Below are 25,805 nucleotides of genomic sequence, written 5' to 3'. Positions count from 1 at the left end.
GATCATTATTAGCACTTAGAAGTCTTTGTGTCCTTGTTATGCTTGCTGCATTGTTGCATATGCTAATTTTTCTTATTGGCTTGTACATATCAGGTTTCCCCACCAGCAACTCCAGCAGAATCCTATCATGCCATCCCATCTCGGTCAAATGGGACAAGGTGTCCATCCAGGCTTGTCCAGGCCCAATCAGATATTAACAGAACAGCAGCAGCAGCAGCAACAGCAGCAACAATTAGTGCAGCAGCAGTACCTCAGACAACATGCAGCGATGAGGGTATGTCACTTATATGAAGTTAGTCACATCTTAGCTATGGCTTGGGTTTTCTTAAAACAGAAAAAAGTTGCCTGATGCAGCTTTAAAAACTAAAAAAGGTTGATGGGAGGCTGTGCTTAAAGGCGGGGCCTGTAAACGCAGAGAAAGTTGCTCTTCTAGCGTAGATTAAAGTTCTAAAAGCACATCACTGTGTTAGAAATGTAGTGGTATTGAATAACGTTAACTTTACTTTTAAACACGTTGTCACAGCTAAATGTTTCCTCCTATGCTGAATAAAAGTTGTTCCCAACAAAATTCGTCTTATCTCAGATCGATAGGATTGGTTCCCTAGCTTTGTCTTCTACCATATTAGAGGGGAAACACCATTTGGACATGTTAACTTGTTTAAATCTGCATCTTTTGAGATTAAATCCAGTATGCAAGAGGCCCTTGCTGTTCTTTCGGCTGTTGTGGTGCATTATTGAAATTTACAAGCTTTTTCTATGTCATGTTTCCCCAACGCAGGCACAACAACATCAACAACAGCAGCAGCAGCAGCAGCAACAGCAGCAGCAGCAGCAGCAGCAGGTCCAACCACAGCAGGTTCCTCCTCAACAGCAGGTTCCACAGCAGCAACAGCCACAGGTGACGGCTGTGCCTCCACCGGGCCAGGCGCAGAACCAGGGCCTGAGCATGCAGCCGCTGCCACCGCAGCAACCCATGGTAGGAGTCCAGGTGATTTTAGTGGCTTTTAGTACTCCAGGCAGTCGCAGGATTTCTTCGTTACGACTGGACAGGTGGCAGGTGCTGGGAGGTTTCCGTGGAAACGTCATCTGTATTTAAATATGTTTTGGATATGGTGAGATAAACTAAAGGATTAAGACTTGTTGTTATGGTGCTAAATAATTATTTAAAGTCTGTGTTCAGTTATCACAAAAAATAATTTACAAGAGGGATAAAAAAGAGGTGTATTTGCATCAAAGAGTAGCTTCAATGTTGTTGGGTTTTTCTCTTCCATTAATTCTGATGTTTTTCTTCCATTTTTTAGAAAGTGCAATAAAGAAATAGTCTTGCATAATAAAACAAAAACAATTACAGATAAGGACACGTCCACCCCTCATGAAATTTAAAGTTTTTGTAAACATTTCCTAAGTACTTCTTCAACAGAGCAAGGCATTTCTAATGTACTATTTCTAAACATAGTTTTCTTTAGAAAGCTTAAATTAGTGATTTGAACACAATGACAGAAATTAATCCAGGAAAAACACAAGAGTCAATATATTTAACTGCCTGAAAAACTGACCTTTTTATTGAGCAATAGCACAAATGACTGACATGTAACAACATGTTTTAGCTTAGTAATGATCAAAGCATGAAAATCAAGTTAAAACCAATCTACCAATTTACACTCAGTGTAACAACTTCTGCAAGGCTTTTAGCGTCACTTAAGATAAATGCCAAGAATAAAAGTAATCGTTTTAGACTTGAGAAAAAGAATTGTTGACACTCACAAATAGGGCTGTTCGATATAACGATATATATCGGAAGACGATATAAAAAAGTCGTTTCATTTTACGCTATCGTTTTTCTTGGTGTCGCAAAATAAACTGTTTACAGCAATATTTTTTCATGGTTCTGATGGTCACTGCAGTTATTATTCATTTATTAAAGTTCTCTCTTTCTCTTATATGTAATATAACCACACTACAGACGGACAAGCGCCTGTTTTTATGCGTTGTCGTTAGCAACAACGACGGTAAAACCATCGCGTGTCCGCTTGTTTATGTTCCACATAAACCTTTCACAATAAAGCTCAAGATCCTGTTGAGACTTTTCAAAATAAACTGAATCACGTGAAAGAGCAGATTATTTACGGATGAGAAGTAAAAAAGCCGCCAGGTGCTAAAAAATAAACCTTAGACTCAAACGTTAGAACAGGCTTTTCCCCGCAGCACGCTGTGTAATAAATACTCACAAAGAAAACGGCGCCGTTACAACTTATGTCTAAAAATGTATCGATTCATACATCATTAAAACACTCGACTCCAGCTACATGACGCGCAGCTGGAAACACTTCACGCAAGTCGAGCTGCCCGAGATTCACAGAATTTACAGAAAATGTTACATTTTTGTGATTTATATCGTTATCGGACGATAGATGTCTTATATCGGGATATGAGATTTTGGTCATATCGCACAGCCCTACTCACAAAGCAGGAAATGGCTATACAAAGTTATCACTGCATTTCCAAGTGCCAAGAACTGGAGTGAAAAGTATCATCAGGAAATTCTAAGAGAGCCACACAGCACAGAAGGCGGCTGGCAGAGGTAGGAAGGGAAATGTTTCTGGAGAGAAAACCGATGAGAGATGTGTTTAAAGACCCCAGAACAACTGCCAAGACACTAGTGAACTCAACAGTCACTAGGATCCTGCACTGAAAAACTCCACTTCTGCAGAAGAGACACTGAAGTGTGCTAACGACAACCTGGAGAGGGATCATGCATACTGGAAGTGCATCCTTTGGTCAGATGAGATGAAACTAGAGCCAGCAGCAAAACTGGGTCTGGGTCGTCACTTTGTCTTACAGGATGATAGCAATCCAAAACATACGTCATTCCTGGTGAAGAACTCGCTACCGAAGTCCAGCGTGAACATTATCGAGTGGCCGATCAGTTTGTGATCATTTACCAGCCCACTTGAGCATTCAGGCACCCCAAATATTCAGTTGCTGCTAAATGGCTGCTTTTTAAATAAATCAAGGTTAAAGGAGAGAGACTAAGGTTTCTGTGGACTATTGTCATCTCGCATTAACCCTGGGTTAGTCGGGCTGCTCTGACGTCCAAGTTGGAAATCCAACTTGAGTTTATTTAAAATGAGTTAATTTGGATAAAGGTGCAAAAATAGTTTTAAGTACCCTCTCTCTCTTTTAGTTCCCACGACCGGGAATGCAGCAGACTCAGCAGCAACAGCAGACCGCAGCGCTGGTCAGACAGCTGCAACAGCAACTATCAAGTAAGTCAGAAACATCTTCAGTGGCTTCTCACATTTCTAATGCGTGCTCATTGTTCCACATTTATAAACCTTTCCCCTGTTTTCCAGGTACACAACCATCACAGGGCACCAACTCTTATTACTGATAATGTTTGTTCATAGTGGTGGGCAGAGTGGAGGCCCTGCTCTGTGGATTGGGGGAATACATGTGTCCAGTCCCATGAAGGTAGTTAGGAGGGATGACTTGAAGGCACAAAGGACCACCAAACAGATGAACGAATCCAATGTTGACCACTGAGGCAACAATCAGAGATGATCTCGTGTCACTTGTGTAATTATAGAATATCAATGGAGTGATCCTTATCTGAAGTAAACACGTAATGCTTAATGATGGAGCCTATGTAAAGAAAAAAATTACCACAAATTTTAAGAATAATGCAATTTTTTTTTTTATTTTCAATTTGTACAATTTTTTCAGTTTCGTGTATTTCTCATTAAAAATCATGTCAGTTTTTAATGTCTGGTACTTGTGTTGGCTGCCTCTTTTAAAACCTGGTAGTGAAAGTTTTTATCTTTCGCTGCTCTTTTTCAAGCTCTGGGAGAAGGAAAGTGACGACGAGTGCATAAAATGTATCAAACTGATGTAAATACCACCGTAAATGACTGTTTTGTAAAAGTGTTCCAATAATGAGTAAATAAAACGCTGTTCTTATTATAAGGACTGTGAAAGTGAACCAGCTAAATGGAACTGAGGCTTCAGTTCATTATTCACGTCTGTGTGTTTAATACTGGGAGAGAGGGGCCATACTGGTAAATGGAAAACTTACAGTTGGTGTGTTTCCTCAGCTTGGGACTATAGCGATTAGTAGAAAGAGTGGAAGGACACTTTGACTAACTGTTCAGAGACTGGGCAGCTATTAAATATGTAGTATTTAATGTTTTTTTCAGTACAACTAATCTTGGAGTTTTCAAAAAAAATTTCAACACTGAGAAATACAAACAGCAACGTGTAAAGACCCTGTATACACGTAACTATACAGGTGTTTTCATTTCAGGTTAACACTGTTTAGAATAGAGTTTCAATCCAGACAGTTTGACATCCAACAGAATAAAAAGATGTTAAATTATGGCTCAATTCGGTTCAGAGTGATGATATTAAAACGAAGGCTTCAGCTGTTTTCAGACAGGAACTGTAGATTTTTGGAATCCGAATGAGACCGATGTCCTTTCTGACACATAGCACTCGACAAGAAATGACTTCAGATATATTCTCACTACTGGAAATACTCTGCTTGGTTTGAGCAAATGTGCTGCAGTATAAAGTGCAGCTAGCAGTGAATGCACTTAAGTACTTTGGTGCAAGCGCAATCAGATATAAACCCTTATACTAATGTGCGGTGTGACTGAGTTAGATCTTTGGGTTCTCACACCCACCACTGAGGAAAAGGTTCATGGTTGCGATGCGTGTGTGACAACTCTCACACTTACATTAAAAAACAAACCCACACCATCCTCATTTCAAATTTGCAGACTTTTTTGTTTTCTTAGGTTTTTGTTTGTCGGCATTATGAGGTTCCAAGCGACTGAAAAGCACCCCGCTGTCAGATCCTAGTGCTCTTCCTTCAAAAGGACAGTCCATTCCTTGGTACCTCGCCAGGAAGTTCAGACCTGCCCAGCTCCTCTCATGCGGTTGCACCCCAAGTCGTGACAGCAATTTGTTAGAAGTCTCTGGCACAATCGGCTGGAGAAGTGTGCCATATATCCTCAGACACTCAAGAGAGATATGAATGATGGTGTCTACCCAGCGCTGGTCTTCATTGTTTTTCCTGTCCAGTTTCCAGGGTGTGTGGCGCTGGACAAACCCGTTAGTGAGCCTCACACAGGCACTGATGGCCTCCAGAGCTTTGTATATATGCATAGTCTCATAGTGCTTTTCCACCACAGCTGGGAGTTTCTGTATAGCATCCAACATGTGGTAGTCTTCATGCACAGCTCTGCCTCCGTGTGCTCTGGGGAAGGACTGAGGACAGAAAGACGGGTAGACCTGAGCTGGGTTGAGAGCTGGTGCCGTGCAGCGGTTAAGCAAACCACCCAGAGAGTCTGCGAGCTCAGCGTTGAGCAGCTTGGCAACTTTGTCATCTGTGTAATCACAGTCCGAGTCAGGAACACCCTGACGCAGGAGGAAGTATCTCATACCGTCAGCTGTAAACATTCGTGAGCGTTCAAGAGGATCGACCACATTGCCCAAACTTTTAGACATCTTCTTTCCTCCTACTGTCCAGTGGGAGTGCACATGAATCACCTGTGGCAGTGGCAGCCCAGCTCCTAGGAGAAAAGCTGGCCAGTAGATGGCGTGAAATTTTAGGATGTCCTTTCCTATAACATGGCGGGCCACATGCCACCATTGGTTGTGTTTATCTGGATATCCAGCTACTGTGAGGTAGTTCACCAGAGCATCTAGCCATACGTAGATAGTCTGTTCATCATCTCCGGGGACTGGGATCCCCCACTGAAGACGGCTTCTCTGACGGGACACCGAGAGGTCAGGAAGGTCTTCCTGCAACCACTTAAGTACGGCCTGGTGAAAACGCTCAGGCTGGATAGCCTGAGGATTTCCTCTGAGCCAGTCAAGCAGCTGAGATTGAAACGCAGACAAGCGAAACATATAGTTCTCCTCTTTCATCCACTCCACCTGCAAAACAGCGGCGAGATAATCTGTTTTTGAAATGTTGTTAATGAAGTAAAAATAGCTTAATATAAACACTGAAAAGGGGAAAACGGATAAAAATCTCCATTTCACAATTCGTTTGGGAAGCATTTTCAGTGTTTATTTGGCAGGGCAGTAGAGCACAGACAGGAACTACATGCAGTAAATAGTCTGTGGTAAAATCAAACCCATGATTAGGCACCACTTACTCAGTAAATGTCACACACTATAGAGGCTCAAGTTGGCGTATTTTTCCTAGACTTCTTAAAGCTCCTCAAGAGACAAAAGGAAAAATTGTTTGCTCAGTTTGATCGAAATTACCTTGTGTCCACTCTCCAGCGACACTTTGATCTCCTTCCCTAATGAGTCCAAAGCATCACCGACTTGAGAGGGCATAAGAAAGCTTTCATCTTGCGTGGAGTACCAGCCTTCGTAACTCCCCTTGTAGATGAGCCCTTTGTTCCACAGCACCGACCAGAAATGCTCCACAGCCTCACGGTGTCTCTGCTCGGTGGTTCTTATGTAGTCTGTGTACGATATGTTGCAGCTGCTGAAGAGATGTCTGAACTGCTTGGACACACCCGTGCAGAAGGTCAGGGGATCTTTTCCTGCAGCTTCAGCAGCTTGTTGGATTTTCAAGCCATGTTCATCAGTGCCTGAAAGTATTACAAACATAACAAGAGCATCATCAAAAGCCAAAAAGTCAACTGAGCAATAATAATGGTTAAAATTCAAATACATTCCACTCACAATCATATAAAACAGAAAACGAACTAATTTACTTTTTCAACAGTTTAAAAATGTCAAAACTATAAGGTGATCACAGAACAGTTTTATGTCAACATCTTAGTCTTTTCTTCTGTTATACAATTTTCTCGTTTGCCCTGATCTGTTCAATGTGAGGCTTAAATGGTGTATAACAAAGACCTTAATACCTACAGACACCCATTAATTAAAGTAACATGAAAAACGAACACTTAGCGTAAATGGAAGATTTACCTGTTGCAAACTTTGAGTTAAATCCCTGCAGTAGTTTGTACCTGTGTAAGCAGTCTGCTAAGACAGCTGAGTAAAGGTGTCCTAAATGAGGTGAAGCGTTGACATAGAAGATGGGAGTCGTTATATAGTAACTTCTGTCATCTTTGCATAGCTGAGTGCTCAAAGCAGCGCTGCTCCGATGTTCCCAGAGAGGTGGAACCGGCGATAAAAACTGCTTTTGATGGAGTCTGTAAACCGCTCTACATCCTCTGGTAGCAAACAGAAAGGGGAACCTCATCGTTGGATACCAAGCGACGTCCACATGAAGACCAAAAAACGATACTAAATCCACGTAGTGTTGAGTTTTAGCGTAAAACCGGCAAATTCAGTTCAATGTAAGCCTTTTTCGTAACCCTGGAATCCATGTGTTTCATTGCCTGTGAAGGTTAAGGCTTCTTCCGGTTTCTCCGAATAACAATAATTTGTCCAATGAAAACGCTGTATGTTGCGCATTGCCTATCAACCACCAATCAGATTACGAGGTGTATTTTCCCCCTATTTCTTTCTTATTTTTTACTTTTTTCTCTTTAATTTAGTGATACCGCTGATATTCTAACAAATATTAAAAAAGAAACTATACAAAAAGCAAAATATTAAAAAAAACTACATCGATTTCAGTGGGACGTTTTTTTAAACTTTAAATTTATTGATAAAAAACAGACTAGGAAGTTGACATGTGCACAGGCACGTGGTTTCAGTGAGGTAAATACAAAGGATTTGTATTTTTTTTTTAATCCACTTATCACAATTAAGTTGTTGAGTTGTTGCATATATTAATACAACATGTGCTTAATAAAATGCACATTGTTGATGTGATTATTATTGGAGCACAGTTCAAACAAAACTGTGATTGTTTGAATCTTCTTCCAAACCTTGGCAAAGTAGTGACACATCTGAATAACTTGTCTCCTGCTCCCCCCCTTTCCTCACTCAAACCAGATCCTAGAATACTTGAATTCCTCCAGAAACATGTCCCTACTCCAGAGTGAGCACTCCACCTGTTCTGGCTGAAGACCATGGCCTCAGACTTTGAAGTCACAAAACACATGCAGACTGGTTGGCAAACTCCCATGCACACTCAGTTATCCTCAACAGGATAAAGAGACGGTCCAGCGCTCCACCAGCGCAAGACAACCATATTGCTCTTCCCAAATCTGGGGTTCAACTAATGGACAAACTCTCCTTTCCAGTAACCCCGCTTCCTCTACAGAAGACGTGTCAGTAGGATTAAAGAGGTCCACAAAGTATTCCTTCTACTGCTTGTCTATGCCCTTAGTCGAAGTCAGCAGTGGTGGAGCACTGCTTTCCCCGCCTGATTTCCTGATGATTGGCCAAATTTTCTGGATTTGGTGGATTTACTGTATCCACCGATAGCTTCATCGAAATACGAATTATTTTGTGTTGGTGAGTCCAATGAGTGGTGTCAAACAAATCATTTTTGCTGGCAAAAAGAAACTTCCAATTGTCAATCATTATTACTAACGAGAAGTTAGTATGCCTTGGCTTTGTCAAGTTAAAAGATATTTTAGAACTTTCGGCACCACTTCTGAAAAGATTTAAGTGGTCCTGTGTATATGTTTGACTCTGTATATATACTTTTGTCCCAGTGTGGATTAGAGAAAATCCAAAATAAATCCAAACTTTTGTTGCTTTGTAAAGTCAGTAAACATGTGTTCCATACAATTTAATCTACCATGGAAATTTACAAAGAAATCATCAAAAATTACCATCACATTCATGCCCATGACAAGTGTATATAAACTCCTGACCACAACTGTATATCTACTTAATAATACTGTAAATATTATTAAATAGTGATATTGCCTGATGTTATCAACTGTCAGCATTATTTAAGTAAATTAGTGGTATCTGCCGTCACAAATTCATTAATATTTATGTGCCATGTCTGGCTTTTATTAGGGTCATTATTACAGGAGAATTTAGGCTTCAAACAAAAAAACAAACAAATACATGACCCTTTATTTTACCCTTTTCTGTTATATATTGCCAGTGTTGGGGAGTAACGGAATACATGTACCGCCGTTACGTATTTAAAATACAAAATATGAGTAACTGTATTCCGTTACAGTTACTGTTTAAAAAGGTGGTATTTAGAATACAGTTACTTTGTTGAAATAAATGGATTACACGGCGGTACTTCCCTGTTTCATATTGTGGCGGGTCAGGACTGTTTGGGTTTTGTTTGACAGCTACGTTCTGTTGTTCCAGGCGGCAGCGTTACGGTTGCCATGGTTACAGGGTGACGCTCTCTCTCTGCGTGTTTCCTGGGTGAGAGAGGCCTTTTTGTTGTTGTGCTAAGCTAACAGGCAGAATGCTACAGGTATAGCTCTAAAGAATGTAGCATCATGGGCAGTGTAGTCCGTGCTGCAGGGAGAATGGACTGCCATACCCGTTATGTGTCTGTGAGCGAGGGAGGGAGAAAAAGGAAAAGTACGAGCTGTCATCGAGCAGAAACGGGAGCTGGAAGCATGTAAATATAATAATAACCACTGCAGCCAAGAAGAGAGCCTGACGAGCCCAGCTGTAAGTAAGCTATTAAGACTCGACTGTACACCGTGTTCGTGTTTTCCTCTGAAACAATAAGTTCTGTTGGAGCAGCCTTTCAACGCCTCTCTCTGTCTCTGCTAGCAAAGTTGACCCAGACAACAAAGTAAAGCTAGTTTTCAGCTACGAGCCCAACACGAACCCACCGTATTAGCCAGAGGTCCCTTTACTACGGTTCGGAGCCGCGGACCTTCAGTAACAGTAATAAATCACAGCAATAGTACATTCATGTAGTTGTAAACAGCATGATAATATATTAAGTAATCCAAAGTATTCAGAATACGTTACTCTCATTGAGTAACGTAACGGAATACGTTACAGAATACATTTTGGGGCATGTATTCTGTAATCTGTAATGGAATACATTTTAAAAGTAACCTTCCCAACATTGTATATTGCTGTATAATCTTTTTTTAAGTTTACATATTAAACTTACAAAAATATTTTCCAATTCTCCAGAACCAGAAAATGTAGATTATAAAATTGTAAAAGTTTAGATTTTAAAAAGGTGATGATGGTTGCCTTTATGTGGAATACTAATATACTAATACTAATAGCTAAGATTGATTCATTTAAGCAACTTTCTAAATCTACCTTGCTGAACTTTATAATAGTTACTATTACAAAGGTAGTAGATCAAATCCTTGTGAGCTAATAAAAACATTTGTTTATTTTTAATAAAAATTATATAGTAACAGTGTTAAAAACAAGGCAACAGGGTCGAATAGCTATATTTGCTTTATTTGTAGATAATGTAATGTGGAATGTAATTACTGTGAAAGTCAGGGATGAACGTAGTTATGTAAATAAAAGAATGAAACTGTGAAATTCATTTGTCTTCTTTTGATAATATGGGTAACAGGGACTTGTAATGGTTAGAGTGACATACTTTAGTCAGAAAAGCTTGGACTAATACAAAATATGTCAAAGGGGACTGACCTTTGGTCTACCATTGGTGTTAGCACGCGACTTGATCATGTCACTTCTTCTTTATCATGCTACCTCATTGTTTTGTCTCTTCCTTTTTGAGGCTAAATAGGTTTCGGTAACAAGTCTGCACATATTTTGTGGGAACTTGCTTTGGATATATACGTTGTTTTTTATAAAAACTATCCTGATGTTTAAAAAAGGTTAAACAATTATAGATATGTTAACGAATTCAAAACAATCAAGTTAATGTAAAACTCATTTAAAACCCTATAGTATATAAGAAATGTCATTATCAGCAAGTAGGGACAAGAGAAAAATGCCATTTTCTGTGTTTTAAATAATATTTTGGAACCACGTTTTAAACAACTAGGTACATTTTATTTTAGTAGAAGTGTGTTTTACACAACAAACATGTTGTCGTATTTCATACAGAAAATGTCCTACAACTGTAGAATGGCCCTTTACTGTTTTATCAGGATCATATTCTAACACCTTTCTGTGTTATTTCTTCTACGACTTTCTTTCCAGTACTTTGTTAATGTTATTAAGGAAAACAGCCATTAAACTAAATATCACGAAAATAATTTAATCTGTAATCCCGTATGAAAACATGGCGAACAGTTGTTTGTTTGACCGGTAGCAGATAACCGTTTCCAAGACGATCACAAGGAAGTTGCTTGGTGACGACCAGCCAATCAGCTGCTTCTCCTCCCGCGGTCCGCAATGAATGTGACGAATAGCTTTAATGTGACGACGGAGGTAAAACATTTCACAAAATGTGACGTTAGCCGACCGTCTAAAGCTGAATTGCACTAAAACAAACTACAACCAAATCAGAGAGGTACGTACTTTCATATTGCTCAGCTTTTACGCTCGTTTTAATGGGTAGTTTCAGTTCGTCGCGGTACAGTCAGCCTGTCATGTGACTTCTTTAAACACGAGCTTTCCGGCGTTCGGAAAGTTTCGTGCTTGAAGTAGGTCGACCGTTTTTACACCCGGAACATGTTTTACTGCATTATCCGCTGTTTCAGATGGAGGTGACTCGTTTGGACTTCTACATTGGCCTCTCGCTAGCTGTGAGCTCCAGTGTTTTTATCGGCTCAAGTTTCATCTTGAAGAAGAAAGGCCTGCTCCGATTGGCCAGCAAGGGGTCTATGCGAGCAGGTGATCAAACAAAACTCAACTGTAGCAAAGTTTATGCGAGCGTGTGAAGAGATTTTTAGAACACGCAGTTGTATTAACAATAACTACAACACAATAAAGTAACCCTTAAAGCTGAATTGTTATTGCAATTTTCATTATAACAGTAAGATGGAGGGAGGTTCGTTGTCAAGCAGCTGTGTTGTATTCACACACACTGAGACTCTTACTCACTTAACTATCACGTAAGACTAAACATTTAATCATCGCATCGAAATCTGACATTTTAGAGGGAAAATGACAGAATATTGGACTTTTCTGTGTCAATAAACAAGTCAGCTCATCTAAAAAGCATAACTATGAGAAAACGTGGCATATTCATTTGAGAAAAAAATGTACGAGATTTCCTTGTAACTTCACCTGTGTGATTCTGACACCAGGTATGCAGAAACCACTGCACTGTAGCACCAAAGCTGCTAGTAACAGTTTGCCAGTAGTATTTAATCCTGTTTGACAAGAGTTTACTAAAAGACACACCCATCTGGTATAGTAAAGATTTATCCCTTATTACAAATGAAATTAGATTTATTTATGTATGTTTTTTATGTTTTTTTAAACAAAGAATGAATTTACTTTTTAGGGATTTACTAATTAACCAGGAGTTAATATGTATAATAAAGCTTCAAGACATAGAGAAGCATTAAATGCTTACATTTAAGAAGCAGTAAATATGTAATATTTTGCTTTTGACAAAATGACTCTTATTACTGTATTATTATTATATAAACAGCAGTTTAGCTTTTTGATATGGAATTGATTAAAACTACTTTATAAAACCTCGGGCTTTGTAACTGAGAACTTTATATCATGTTTTATGAGTTAATCATAATCCGTAAGGTCCTTGAGATGTTGGCTGTTTTGAACTGCATAAATAAAATCGAGATAAGTTGTGGAAAACTACAGCTATATGTTGTAGTGCAAAAGAAGACAGGTGTACCTGAATAATAAAAATATACTACAGCGGGTATCAGAAGGGCTGTGCAAATTCAAGCTACCGCAGTACATTGTGTAACTTGTGATTAGTAACATTAACCTGGTTGTTCATAAATGTACCAACAATGATGGTTTTGAGGGAGAAATCTGCAGCTGTTATTGTGAAATCTACCGCAGTTTTTCTTTGTGCAACTAACAGGTCAAGGGGGCCACGCTTACCTGAAAGAATGGCTATGGTGGGCAGGATTAATTTCAAGTAAGTGAATCTTTGACAGACTTTATTCTGCCCTGTGAACGGGCAACAAGGTCAGGATTCTTCCTAGAAACACTGTCTTCTTTGTTTTCTTAAAACAAAACAAGGCATTTGTGGGTTGTTTTTTTTTTTTTTTTTGCTGGTGACGTGGCAGTAAGCACTGCACCCACACCAAATATTCCATGTACACATTCCTTCAAAGAGCACATTTGCACATGTGGGTTTGCAAGAAAATATTTAACCTAAACAGCTGCACCAGATATGAATATATCTGCATGCTAATGACGATCGTTGTTGTGTTGCAGTGGGAGCTGGAGAGGCTGCCAACTTTGCCGCGTATGCATTTGCACCAGCCACACTTGTGACTCCACTCGGAGCATTGAGTGTACTTGTCAGGTAAACGTTTTAAAGGTTTAATGTATTATGTTGTATAATAGTATTATTAATGAAGGATGCATGTTGGAAATGCATCTGAGATTGAAAATGATCCCCAATAAATACAGTATATTTACTATGGTTTGAAATATCTATATATATATTTGCTAAAAGCTGTTGCTTTCACTTTTTTCCACTATGAAAGAAATACCCTTCTAAATATGCAACAGTACCATTTGTGCCTCTGCTGTGTGTGTTTTTCATCTCCAGTGCCGTGCTGTCCTCTTACTTTCTGAACGAGAGGTTGAACGTGCATGGGAAGATCGGTTGTTTGCTTTGCGTCTTGGGCTCCACAGTCATGGTTATCCATGCACCGCAGGAAGAAGAGGTGGCTTCGCTCAGTGCCATGTCTGAGAAGCTCCTGGATCCAGGTATGACCAGACCTGCTTTGCTGTGATCTGATTAACAACACTGTGGAAGCTGAATCCCTGAAAGGAGCTGGATGTTTGATTTTTGTCAGGTTACTAACTCATTCTTGAATGCTCCCATTAGGTTTCATTGTGTTTGCTGTGTGCGTTGTGGGAAGCAGTCTGATTCTTATCTGTGCTGTGGCTCCGCGTTTTGGACAGAAGAATGTGCTGGTCTACATCCTGATCTGCTCTGTGATTGGCTCGCTCTCTGTGTCTTGTGTCAAGGGCCTGGGCATTGGCATTAAGGAGCTGTTTGCTGGGACAGCGGTGCTGAAGGAACCTTTGTTCTGGGCCTTAATCATCTGCCTGGTAATCTGTGTCAGCCTTCAAATCAACTACCTGAACAAAGCCCTTGACATTTTTAACACATCACTAGTGACTCCCATTTATTACGTCTTCTTCACCACATCTGTCATGGCCTGCTCGGCCATCCTCTTCAAGGAATGGTTAAGAATGAACATAGATGGGATAGTGGGAACAATCAGTGGGTTCTTGACCATCATTTTGGGAATTTTTCTCCTCCATGCCTTTAAAGACATTACATTTACCTGGGATTCACTCCCACTTTATCTGAGGAAAGGTCCTCAGGGCTTTCCATGGGGCCAACAGCCATACTTGGCTCTTCCCAGCTGTGACTTGCAAGCACAAGACGAGATGAATCTTCCCAGAGAAGGAGCCACAAATGGAGGGTGGGGTATACACCAGAGAGCCCCTTAAAGAGGGCCAGTATTGTTATTACCACTACAAAGTCATTCTAAAACTTTAATGCATATCACAGCTTTACAATCTATCTTACAAAAAAGCGAGGAGGATGGGAGAGGAGGCTTTAAAATGAGAGTAATGCTCTCAGTACACTGGATTTTATTTAAAATTAGTTGTCCACATCATACTGGTGTGTACATTTGTTTTGTTTTGTTTTTTTACAACATATTGAGTTAAAAATAGACTTCAGAAGCCAGGTTGTGCCTTCTGTTACTGAAAACTATAACCAAAGTTTTGCACCTTTAGCTTTCATCATGCTTAAAAATGTGTGAGCTTATTTGCAGTCAGTGTTAAAGTCTTAATTTGCTCAGTCGATGATGTCAGTTACTGCATTACCTCAGTATTACACACAAACCACACCAAAGGATGCTGTCTACTTGTATAAATGTACCTAATGTGTGCAAGCTGTAACATATCGCTGCATTAACTGTGTTTTGGATGTTTGATAATGCCGATTAAAACACATTTACATCATTTCACTGCACTCTTCCAAAAGATGGACAATATTGTTTGGTTTTTCTTTTTTGTTAAATTTATTTATTGCATATGTTCAGCCTCGGCTGCTGATCATGATCATGCCTCTTCTGTCAAGACATCTTTAGTTCCTTTCATTACACCAGCATGTAGTTAAGTCTACCCCCCAGCAGGCCAGCTCAGTGTGTTTTTGCACATTCAGACTCAGTTTATAGCTTGAGCTTGAATTCTGTGACTTGACAAAAACAGAGTTTAGGTTTGTGGCTTTGTTTGTTTTTTTCTCAACACTCAGATGCCAGCAGAAGACAAATAAAAAAAACTACAGGAGTCCATACTCGATGTTAATTTCAGGCACTTGTATGAAAAGGTAACACTTTAGATTCCTTTTCCCACCATTGGCTGGACAGTTCTTCAAGGTACTGCACAGACAGCAGGGTCAGAGGTACGTCCCTCTCAGAGCAGTGCCCGTGTGCCTCGTTAGTGCTCTGAGAGACAGTTTTTAGTCTGACATGGTCTCTGAGAACGACCCTCGGCTCCTCTGAGTCTGTTCCAGTCTGTTTAAGATGAACTGGCTGGTGTCGATGAATCGCTCCACGCAGTTTACAAAGCACGCTTCCGTCCTCGAGTCCAGCTTCGGCCCGGGTTTATCCATACACTTCTCCTGGAAACAGAGACACCGATTAACAGGAAATGTAACGGCAAGATTGGATACAGCGCCAGAGTTCCTGTTACAAAGTAGCAACTTTACGTCAGCGCGTGGCTGCGCCCCAGCTGTGACCTCAGCACGCAGTGCGGCACTCCGCGATTCGGACGAGTTGCTCAGACACTCAAAAGTGTATTTTAAACCAGTTATTCAGGAAATTCTTAGGCGGTCCTTTGTGACCTCACACGTCTGCCTTTTGCCCGCTTTGACATGAACATCAAAATACTACATGTCCACCTCGCTTCACTCCGATACTCCTTATCTAAAGCGCCAGCTATACCAAGCCGGGGTATAGTGAACAGGTATAGTGTCTCTAACACTTTATTACTGAATCCCTGCTTTGAAATAGCGGTAAGGGTTGCCTAAGAAAAGCGGTGCGACCCGGTGTTTGTAAATGGTTATAATCAATTTTAATATAATTTTCTGTCCACGGCCAGTAAAAACGGAAGCCTAAAATTGTGTATAATATAAGACACACCAGCCATCAGTCAAAAAAACAGATATATTTATACACATAGCAAATGGCAGAGCTGAGCTGGTAGCTTAACGCTGATCTTACCCAGCAGACCTCCGTCATTTGATGCACCAGCTGCTGAAATCTTTGTTTCTGAGACTCGATTTCGATGAACTGCTGAAGCTGAGGGTCAGCTGTCGCTCCCTGGCTGTCCATACCTGCTTATAAAGAGGTCGTACTGGTAATATTTTGCAAACTGTAAATGCTTAATGGCTTTATTGCTGACCTTCACGTGCGTGTGCACGACGGGAAACGGGAAGTAGTTCAGCCAATCACAGAGCACGTTTGTGTGACAAGCGTCGTCATCCTGTACACGTAGACTTTCGTAACAGTATTTGAGGTGTGTTTAAGCGTTTGTTTTCATCCCATATAGATACATGAATACAGCAGGTCTGTCGCATGGTTGGAAATTTTCATTCCATCTTTTGCACGTGTTCATTTTTAATTTTCATTCCACATGATGACGTTTCAAACATTTCAAAGCCTGGTATACTTGGCTTTTATTTGTGCAATACATACGCGCGTACAAAGCTTGTTTAGACATGCAAAGATGTTTACACATTCAACAAATATTTCACAAAATTCACTACATACATACAAACTCAATCCGGTGCTCTTTAATAAAATGTACACAATTGAAATGCTACTCTATAGGAATGTACTTCTACTTATGGGATGGAAAGGATAGTATCATCAGTGAGCAACAGTGATATTCACAGTACACATATTCACATTTCAGAGGACTTCGCTGTGCTGCTACTTTCACTGATTGTGTTATCTTTCCATCTGAAGATACGACTCTGTGGGCTTCTGAGCGAACTGTCGATGTTTTGTGCTGATGCATTATTCGGAGTCCTACTGGAGCTCATATAGCAGATCCTGCGCAGTCAGCGCCAGCTCCTGAAAGTTTGGTCTCTCCTCTGCTTTCTGAAAGGAACAGCAAAGGAAAACTCTAGGATTAGGGCCAATATTAAATGTCAACTCAACCGAGAGTTGCACTAAAATATGAAAATTCACTTACATCAAGCCAGCAGCTTGACATAATGCTGTAAACTCTTTCGTTGGCCAACTGGGGGCGAAAGAGGCGCAGGCCCCGGGACACCTGCTCCACTATTTCCGTGTTGTTGAGGCGCTCATAAGGAAGCCGTCCCAGAGTGTACACCTCCCACATTAAAACCCCTAATGGATTATAGAAATGGTTAGAATTTAAAATCATTATGCTTTTATGCGATTTGAGCAAACAAAACAAAATATGGAGGGACCTAACTCCAAAAATAAAATATAAAGGTCAAAAATAGATATCAACAGAACAATAAAACATTACATGCATAAAAATATATTTTTTTAAATGAAGGTATTAATGCATTAATTGTAATATAAATTCCCGATGTATGTATTTAGTTTTCCATTTAACTATATTTAATTAAAATTTTAAAGAATCATTTTGTTAGCACATTTATTTTCCCTGTATTCACCAAAACTGTTTTTATACAGTAGAGTAATTATTAATTAACCTATTAAGTCATTTGCACCTTTATTATTTTTAATACTGAAGTTTCTGTGTCCACTCACTTTGAAGTACATCAATAAAACAGTAAAAATATATACAGTATGTATTACTTACCATATGCCCAGATGTCAGACTTACTGCTGAATTTGCAGTAAAGAAGAACTTCGGGCGGCGACCAGCGGACGGGGAACTTTGAGCCAACCGAGCTTGTGTATTCATCATCTAAAACATACCTGGAAGGTTTGGAGGAAGAGGATTTTAATATTATGCTGATGATGTACCAGCGTGTCTTGTTCTTTTTTGCAACTTATGTAAAGTGTTTTACCTTGATAGCCCAAAGTCAGTCACTTTGACAGTGCCATTTCCATCGACTAAACAGTTCCTGGCAGCCTGGAGATAAAACAAACAATACTTTTGGTTCAGGAATAATCATTAAACCTTCAGCGTTATCTTTGGGTAGCAAACAGGATTTTTCTTTTTTAAGCTTTGACACAGTGGATCATTGTCTCTCACCAGGTCTCTGTGGATGTACTGGTGTGACTCGAGGTAGGCCATGCCCTCAGCGACATCTTTACACATCTCTAGCAGCTGGATGCTTGTTGGGTGCTGCTTCAGGCCCTCCTTGAGGTATGTGAGGAGGCAGCCGTTTGCAAGGTACTCGGTCACAATATAAATAGGCCTTTGTTTGGTGCACACGCCATAGAGCTGGACCAGGTTCTCATGGCGAAGCTTCCTTGTTTGAGCAAAAAGAAGAAGGAACTTAAGCACTGTGAGCTGGGTTTCCTCAAAGACATTATAGGAACTACCATTCCCAATATGACAGATCAGTTTTATGAGCCTTGTGCACAAACAGACTCATCTTAGAGTGAGTTAGATATTCAGCTATTATCATTTAGTTGTGCTTACATCATGATTTTTGCTTCTTCTATGAAATCATCTTCTGACATGGAGCCCTCTTTAATCATTTTAATGGCCACATCATGCTGTCCCTGCCACTTCCCATACTTCACCACTCCAAATTGTCCAGATCCCAACTCCTTGATGAAGGTGAGGTAGCGTGGGTCAATCTCCCACACACCTGCGTCAAACAAGAGAAAGTAATTGTGCTCTTTTAGCATGTAACAACCTCATTAAAACAACTGCTTGACACGTTGTATTTATCTTTTTAGCGCTGCTGCTGAGAGATAAATGAGATGCCACTCTTGGTTACCAGAAACACAAGAAACATTTTTTCTTTTATCAAACTAAAAACCAGGTAATCAGGTGCACAGACAGAAAACCATTTTTAATCTTCTGATCTAATACTAGACACAAAAGTGTAACAACTTTGCCAAATATACTAATAGCACAAAACACTGTTAAAACAATAATCAGTATCTTACATGTTAGCTTTTATACACGCTCTGAAAGCTGTTATAATAAAAAGAATACATTCATAATCCAAGAAAGCAGGTGTAATTAATCTGCAGTTCAAGTGCTGTCATAATCTCACCATAACCAAGGCCTGCTGTGGATGGGGGCCGTGCCCGGTTAGATACGATGTGTTTCAGTCTGCTAACCATGCCTATGGGGGAGATAACAAAGCCACATTACCTATTAAGATAGTCATTTTTGATAAGATGACTGGAATATGAATTGTAAGCATGAACTAATTCATTGAGCTTTGACATGTGAGTGAAATGGCTACAGAAGACGTTAAAAAAGAAAATAAAAAGTGTTTTTGCATTAAAAAGCAACTGTAAATTTAAGTTAAATAAAGTGGAGATTAATAATAAAAAAAGAATAATTAAACCCACTAAATTTCCAATGGCCCCCTACCCCCCACTCAAACTTGCTTATGACTCATTTCCTTTTTCCTGTTACTGTAACCAAATTTGAAAATGAGTTTATTGTGTAACAAACACCACAGTATTAAAGCTGAGACTATGTATCCATATGGCCCGGGCAGTTCTATTGACCTGCTGCGTTGTGCTGGTGATAGTTGATGAGCTCTGCGATGGTGTTAAAATTATGCTTTTCTGCCAAGTAATACTGGCTCTGCTGGGTGGTGCAGATGTTATAATGTCGGCAGCTTCCCACAGCTTCCCTGTAGAGAGAAGAGTAACACGGGTGGATTTAGTTCGCACGTTTTCACTGGAACCACAGGAATGATTTATCATATATGCATGATTAGGTAAAATCTCCTCAGTGTTCTGAACAGGGTCGCTCAGTCTTGGAATAAAAAAAAAAGTACCGCAGACACATTAGTCCTAGTTTTGCATAAGTCATTTACATCTCTCTCCCTCTGCGGGCCACTGTTTCCTCTTTCATTACAAACAGTTCTTCTTTTCATGCGTTCACACATGACCGGAGCTAGTGGATACACTATATAAATGGTATCAGTGTTTAACACCGCTAAGCTTACTCACCCGCCAGCCCTTGTGAGCAGAGACACAGTGTATTTCCCAGCCTTGCTGGAGTCCCGCACCAAGAAGCCTCCATCTTTGTTCTGATTACAACAACATATTTCATAAGTTTTGACTTAAATACAGACTTAAAAACATATTTTTGGTAATGACAGTCATGGGTTTACCTCAGCCTTTAACAGTTTTTCTGCTTGACTACGGTTCATATTCTTGCAATACCAGCTGTCAATAAAAAAAATAAACAATTTTTTAATTCTTCCTGAATGTTGTTGTATTAGTTCAACAATAAGAAATGAATTAGAGTGCAGATAAGCAACCAAGAATGAATTAGGTTAAAAATAATAAAACGTATAACCATATGTGACATTAATACACCTGTTTAGGGGCAAAGCAATAATGCTGATACTCACTCGAATCTTTCTAGCCCATCTTCAGCTTCTACAACATAATTGCTCGGTATATAACCCTCTTTTCTGGAAAAGAAAAGAACATCAACAGATGGCACATGCAAAACATGAACTTTTGCTGGACCTTTTTCTTCACACCAGCAGATTCTAACTTTTACAAATCATTCAACTGAATCATATATTATATAAATTCATTTCTACTCATTATGCAAAATCTATGAACTAACGAGCCGTGTAGCCCCGGAAGCCACTTTTTGAACGATCTCTTATATAAATTATCTTTAGTCTTCAAAATCATCACTGATTATCTGTCTTTATCATTATAACGCTTGCAGTTGGTTTACTTTAGCCTCCACTGTAAGTTTCCAGAGTGCGCTTGATTTTTGATTTGTCTGATGGGCTACGTGCGGTCACGCTCCTCTTACGAGACATTTTTGGGTCGCCTCTAGTCAGCTTACCCATATTTGTCTCGAGCTCTCCACCAGTTTGCATCGGACTTCTCCAGGATGGTGTACTCCTCATCCTTCCTTAGCTCCAGGTCTTGTGGTGTCATGGGTGTGTAATTGTACTCAGCTACAACAGTCATGCCTGCAGAGGACGCTGGTGGGTCAGGAGGCTGTGGAGGTAAAGGACGAGTAGGCTTTTTCTGGAAAAAGAAAAAAGATTGCTCTTTTTCATATAGAAGAAAACAGTGTGTACTTGGTGAATGTTCATCTCAAAGTCCCAGGTCTATACCTCTGCTGGGGTTGGAGGAAGCGGCTTCCTTGTTGACCTTCGAGATAGCTGTGATGTCACTCCTATAAAGGCATTATTTGATATATTAATTTAAAAGTTTAGGACCTGATCATTTTAGACTTTAAACTAAGGGGAGTCTAATTCTCACCATTCTTACTATCGAGCACTTTGCAACCCATGGCCTGTTTGACTTCCTGGTGGCAGCACAACCACACCCCATCAACCCAGAAGCACGGATGGTACTTCTGCATCAGATCGCTGTTGAAGCGCACCACTGTACACGTATACGGCCGCAGAGTTTTTCAGATACACAAGATACGGTCATGTTCATGAAAGATGATACGAGATACCGAGGATATACATGCACACTTACATTCTTTGAGCTTCTTTATCCACTCTGCCCGGGTGTCTTCAGTCTTAGAAAATATATACAGTGGCCCTTCATCATAAATGACCTGTGGAAAAATCCACAGCGGAGCAAGACGGCAATTTTCAGTGTTTTTTTATTTATTTTCTTCAAGTTTGGTATTGCAGAATAGATGCTGCAAGTGTGGCAAAAGTCTCTTCAAATGCGTTAACGGAAATTCAACACATGAACCCACAAAGTGTTACTTTGCTTTTTCTTTAATTAAGACATGTTCAGCTTGAACTTTTACTATTTATGGCAACATTGGCACTAAAAGCCCCCAGCTCATCTGTGTGAGAGGAAGTTTCACTTCTTAACAATTAACTTTCACAGTGTTAACTATTGGAGCACTGCACAGTCCTTGGAGAGCCTCACTCATGCTGCTGTGTGCTGCTCTACGTGTGTTTTTAATAGAAAGTGTTTGTTGTTGTTCTTTTTCTGCAGCTCTATTCTTATATAATCTTCCTGTTACGTGTTCCGGCCCGAAGCTAAACAGCAGTGAAAGCAAGCAAAGTGTATATTTCATATAAAGTTTAATCAGGTACAAAGCATTTGCATTTGACTCTTGTTTATAACTTCAGTGATGAAAATTGGATTGAAAAATATCTACCTGGAATGGATACATGCGATCTTGTGGGGCATTGGGCTCTGGCTGGACTACCTCTACACACTTGATCTTCTCTAGGTCAACTGACCCTTTCAGACCTTTTCGCTTCTGCTTAACAGAAGAGGAAACAGTCAGGTAAGTCCAAGATAAAGAGCCAAGTGTTTATTTGGTGGCCCAAGGTTGCCAGCCAACATTAACATGAAACGAGCCTTTCTTCAGATCTATATACATACCATTTTGTCTATGTCACAGTCATAGTAGGATATTTTTTCTGCTGTGAGAACAAACATTCTCTCTTTGTAGTTTAAAGGTGAGGTCTTCTTCTTCTGTTGAGATCTTTTAATGAAGACTCCTTCCAGTATGGAGTCTGACATGATTCAATCAGGATTCAGCTGCACTGGAACAAGTGACAAATGGATCCGTTTAAAAAGAGCAATCATGGCGTAACACAACGCTTCTCCACTAAACAGCATGTTCACACCCGACTACAACAGCATCTGTGATTCTGCTGAGAGCTGTGGCTGGCTCACCCACTGTGACTGTGCTCAGCATTATAATAAAGCCGCAAGTTTTGCTGAACTTTACACTTATTCAGTGTTTTTGTTTCCTTTGAAAAGCATTTTAAAGAATGTATACCTACCCACTGTTCATAGAGTTGGAGCAGTGCCACTACAACAGGTGAAAGTGGAGATCTGGAAAGAGATGAACAGGCATGCAGTGTTAGCGCGTATCACTGTGTGATTAGGTGTAGTTTGCATAAGCCCTGCTTTTCCTGACACAACATCCTCGGTTTCCAACATTTGCCTCTGTGGCACATCTGTTTCTCTCAGCTGTTACATCCTGGTCATCTGGATACATTATTTAACTCCTCTTTGCCTTTGGGATGGATATCAAGTGCCTGATGTGTTGATCCAAAAACCTGGCTAAATACAGTAGTATAGCTCTTTCATTTTATATAACTATACAGTCTAGACATGATTCATTTTTTGTTTTACTTCTAAATAAAATTTGTTTGCTGGCAAACATATCATGTAATCTATCACTCCTACTATCAGAAGGCTTCCTTCCCCTCGGGCACATTTATACATTTTACCACGCACATAAGATAAGTAGGCAAATGAAAAAGACTCTCTTTGCTTTATGGCAGTGTCGTGTGTCTTGTTTGCAGCACCTCCTAACCACCAGCGCTGAAATGAAACTTGCACCTCCAAAACAAGACACATTGATAGAATCTGAGTGAAGGGGAGCATACAATAATCAATTGTTGTAGAAATTAGTAACACAGCGACATTAACAGCCTGATATTTTAGGGGAAATATAGCTTAATTCAGTATAAATAGTGCTGCAGTGACGGTACACGCAGAAAATCACGACAACTGATGAAAACAAAGCTGAAAGATATTGATGTTGATGATAGGTTGGGAAGCAAAGGCTTCTTTGGTTCTGACCAATGCAGAACTAAAACTAAAATCTCACCAAATGACCAGAAGAAAAGCCGAGGTATTCCCGTCACCGCATTGTTCTAAAAGTGCAACAAAAGTGCACCAATGCAGGGAAGTTATTTGTTACCGGTTACCGCTCAAATGTGAACTATCAAATTCTCAGACTCACCCTCGTTACACGGCCGAGCGCTCACTGTGTGTCAGTTTCTGTCAGATGTGTGCGCACTTCAACTCAGCCTATTTTCAGCTTAGTGAGAGAGAGAGAGAGAGAGAACTTCCTTCTATCATCTGAACTGTAACTGTAGCACTACGAGAAGCTTCTGTTGCTCTCTGCTAACAGTCTGACATTTCTTCACACATGGGTGACACTACCTGCTGGTGTTGTTTGTGCCTTCATGAGCAGACAGAGGTGTTCCCTATTCTGTGAAACATTGTTTACTCATTCCTCATTTAACACGACCCGTCTTTTCTCACATCACTAACTCGAGTGAAGGTCAATAAACTCTCCAAAACTTTGATGTGTGCCTCTAAATAAGTGAAGCCTTTTGACTGAAACTGTGCAGCTACCAGTGCATCGTGGCTACTCAGAGGAGATTATTTTCTTGCCTTTTCTGATGGGAGTTGACTCATGGTGGCTGACACGGACAAACTCATAGGGAAGTTGCATCAGTATTGCTTTGCAATATGAAGAGAGAAGAAACTCTGCGACCTGCACCTCTTCTTACCTGACAGTATCTCTCTTTTAAATGTTGCTGTGCATGAGTTGGACATTTGAAAAGCATGTAATGTACCAGTGTTGGCAGGTTCCATTTGTAATTTTACTCCTCTGTGTGTGAGCTGGACTATATAATCTAAAACAGGCCAACTGTGTCACTACAGCCTCTGTGTGAAAGGCAATTAAGTAGCAAATGCATCATTATAAATGATCATTATTGCATTTTTTTTATTCCAAAGTGCACAAATTCTGACTGCATGATGTCTGATGTGAATGACACAGCAGACACAACCTTATCATGAAAGACTAATGTTAACAGGAACCTGTAAAGATGCTGTGTTTCCTGGTAGATAAGTGCTATGTGCAATAAAATGCGTACTTGTGTATGTGTGTTTGCGTGTGTCTGTGTGTGTTTGCGTGTGTTTGCGTGTGTCTGTGTGTGAGCATACGTAACAAAGAAACAGACAGAGAGAAAAAAAAGTGAGTAATGTCACAAGACTGATTCTAACTGCTCAGGCATATTAAAATACCACATAAGTTTAACATTGTGGTGACTTGTGAGAACTATTTGTCAGGATACGAGAATTTCCCATGATGCACACGTAAGTATTAAAAATGATAATACACTCTATGACAGGTCAATGCAAGATGCCTGTCATGGAGAGTCAGTAACTGTGTGAAAGTACAACCTGATTAGCGATTTGCTTTACATTTAACCACTTTCTGCTACAAAGAAAGCACTTTGATGAACAGTGTCAGTGTATGCACATAAAGGATTATCAGCACTCTGTCAGCACACAACAGTACGTTTATGTCCAGAAAACATTCAAACTTTATACATCGTTAGACTTTAAGCTGAAAATGTCACTTGTGGAGTCATAATTTCATTGGTTATTTCACAGGATTTGCATACAAACGAAATTACAGTGGGTTTTAGTTGAGTCTTTGCACTAATCTATGCTACTTTTGGCCTCGGTCTTTCAGATGAAGTGTACTCAAAGGTTGCTTCTCTCATTTATAGTTCTGTGAACAAAGTGCGACTAAAAATACTTCCTTTAGAAACAAGTGCTGCTTACCCAGATGTCGAAAAATGACACACATCAGACAACTGCAGATGCTGAGGCTTGAAGAGTGGCATGGACCTTTGCCTCAGTAGCTGGCTTTCCATAAAATGTGCGTTGGTCTGTGATGCAAGAAGCTTAAAACACACCCACAGAGAGGAATCGACAGGGCTTACTTCCCCTTTTTCTTGCTGCTAATTTTCATATCAGCCTTCTGGACAGTTTTGGTGATAAGTGGAAGCGGGCTAAACATTAATGCAAGGCCATATTTGGTTGTTACATATAGTTACACTGTAACCTGAGTGGATTCGTTTCTCATCTGCTTATTACGTTGTTAAAAGATATTTC

The 25,805-nt window shown here is 40.0% G+C and overlaps 5 protein-coding genes across 9 annotated transcripts in view; 2 read left to right on the top strand and 3 right to left on the bottom strand.

The window, feature by feature from the left end:
- The window catches only part of med12 (mediator complex subunit 12), a 35,243-nt gene extending 31,481 nt beyond the window's left edge, over positions 1 to 3,762 (top strand). For 3 of the 4 annotated variants that reach the window (XM_087851776.1, XM_087851773.1, XM_087851761.1), the window contains exons 40-43: positions 94 to 274; positions 776 to 976; positions 3,185 to 3,266; positions 3,354 to 3,762. In XM_087851776.1, coding sequence (XP_087707902.1) covers positions 94 to 274; positions 776 to 976; positions 3,185 to 3,266; positions 3,354 to 3,391 — 502 coding nt within the window. In that variant the 3' untranslated portion in view covers positions 3,392 to 3,762. The remainder of the gene's footprint in view (positions 1 to 93; positions 275 to 775; positions 977 to 3,184; positions 3,267 to 3,353) is intronic. The other variant, XM_087851768.1, reaches the window with a different exon arrangement.
- On the bottom strand, positions 3,583 to 7,386 carry mars2 (methionyl-tRNA synthetase 2, mitochondrial). Its single transcript, XM_006803227.3, has 3 exons — positions 6,952 to 7,386; positions 6,274 to 6,608; positions 3,583 to 5,937 (listed from the first exon to the last, which is right to left on the bottom strand). The coding sequence occupies exons 1-3, from the start codon at positions 7,226 to 7,228 to the stop codon at positions 4,759 to 4,761; spliced, it is 1,791 nt and encodes a 596-aa protein (XP_006803290.2). The 5' UTR covers positions 7,229 to 7,386; the 3' UTR covers positions 3,583 to 4,758.
- A 3,786-nt stretch (positions 7,387 to 11,172) lies between these two features.
- On the top strand, positions 11,173 to 14,632 carry zgc:101583 (magnesium transporter NIPA2). Its single transcript, XM_006803226.3, has 6 exons — positions 11,173 to 11,326; positions 11,517 to 11,649; positions 12,818 to 12,874; positions 13,177 to 13,267; positions 13,517 to 13,677; positions 13,799 to 14,632. The coding sequence occupies exons 2-6, from the start codon at positions 11,517 to 11,519 to the stop codon at positions 14,431 to 14,433; spliced, it is 1,077 nt and encodes a 358-aa protein (XP_006803289.1). The 5' UTR covers positions 11,173 to 11,326; the 3' UTR covers positions 14,434 to 14,632.
- A 685-nt stretch (positions 14,633 to 15,317) lies between these two features.
- timm8a (translocase of inner mitochondrial membrane 8 homolog A (yeast)) lies at positions 15,318 to 16,427 on the bottom strand. The gene is made up of 2 exons (XM_006803225.3): positions 16,215 to 16,427; positions 15,318 to 15,613 (listed from the first exon to the last, which is right to left on the bottom strand). The coding sequence occupies exons 1-2, from the start codon at positions 16,323 to 16,325 to the stop codon at positions 15,452 to 15,454; spliced, it is 273 nt and encodes a 90-aa protein (XP_006803288.1). The 5' UTR covers positions 16,326 to 16,427; the 3' UTR covers positions 15,318 to 15,451.
- A 225-nt stretch (positions 16,428 to 16,652) lies between these two features.
- Positions 16,653 to 25,563, bottom strand: btk (Bruton tyrosine kinase). 2 transcript variants are annotated; one of them, XM_035913134.2, is made up of 20 exons: positions 25,473 to 25,557; positions 23,851 to 23,928; positions 22,880 to 22,931; positions 22,473 to 22,636; positions 22,243 to 22,347; positions 21,600 to 21,681; positions 21,375 to 21,500; positions 21,227 to 21,288; positions 20,950 to 21,137; positions 20,495 to 20,557; positions 20,252 to 20,306; positions 20,088 to 20,167; positions 19,638 to 19,765; positions 19,172 to 19,243; positions 18,586 to 18,757; positions 18,193 to 18,412; positions 18,005 to 18,069; positions 17,794 to 17,912; positions 17,191 to 17,348; positions 16,653 to 17,096 (listed from the first exon to the last, which is right to left on the bottom strand). In XM_035913134.2, the coding sequence occupies exons 4-20, from the start codon at positions 22,611 to 22,613 to the stop codon at positions 17,025 to 17,027; spliced, it is 1,908 nt and encodes a 635-aa protein (XP_035769027.2). In that variant the 5' UTR covers positions 22,614 to 22,636; positions 22,880 to 22,931; positions 23,851 to 23,928; positions 25,473 to 25,557; the 3' UTR covers positions 16,653 to 17,024. The 2 variants fall into 2 exon arrangements, with proteins under 2 accessions (XP_035769027.2, XP_006803286.2); XM_006803223.2 differs by lacking the exon at positions 23,851 to 23,928 and having other exon boundaries at positions 25,473 to 25,563.
- Between the last annotated feature and the right edge of the window lie 242 nt (positions 25,564 to 25,805).

The sequence above is a fragment of the Neolamprologus brichardi genome, chromosome 2 (assembly GCF_056152115.1).
Source record: "Neolamprologus brichardi isolate AB-2024 chromosome 2, ASM5615211v1, whole genome shotgun sequence".
NCBI lineage: Eukaryota > Metazoa > Chordata > Actinopteri > Cichliformes > Cichlidae > Neolamprologus > Neolamprologus brichardi.
Note: the sequence above shows the minus strand (reverse complement) of the source record. Positions and strands in the feature narration are given on the sequence as shown.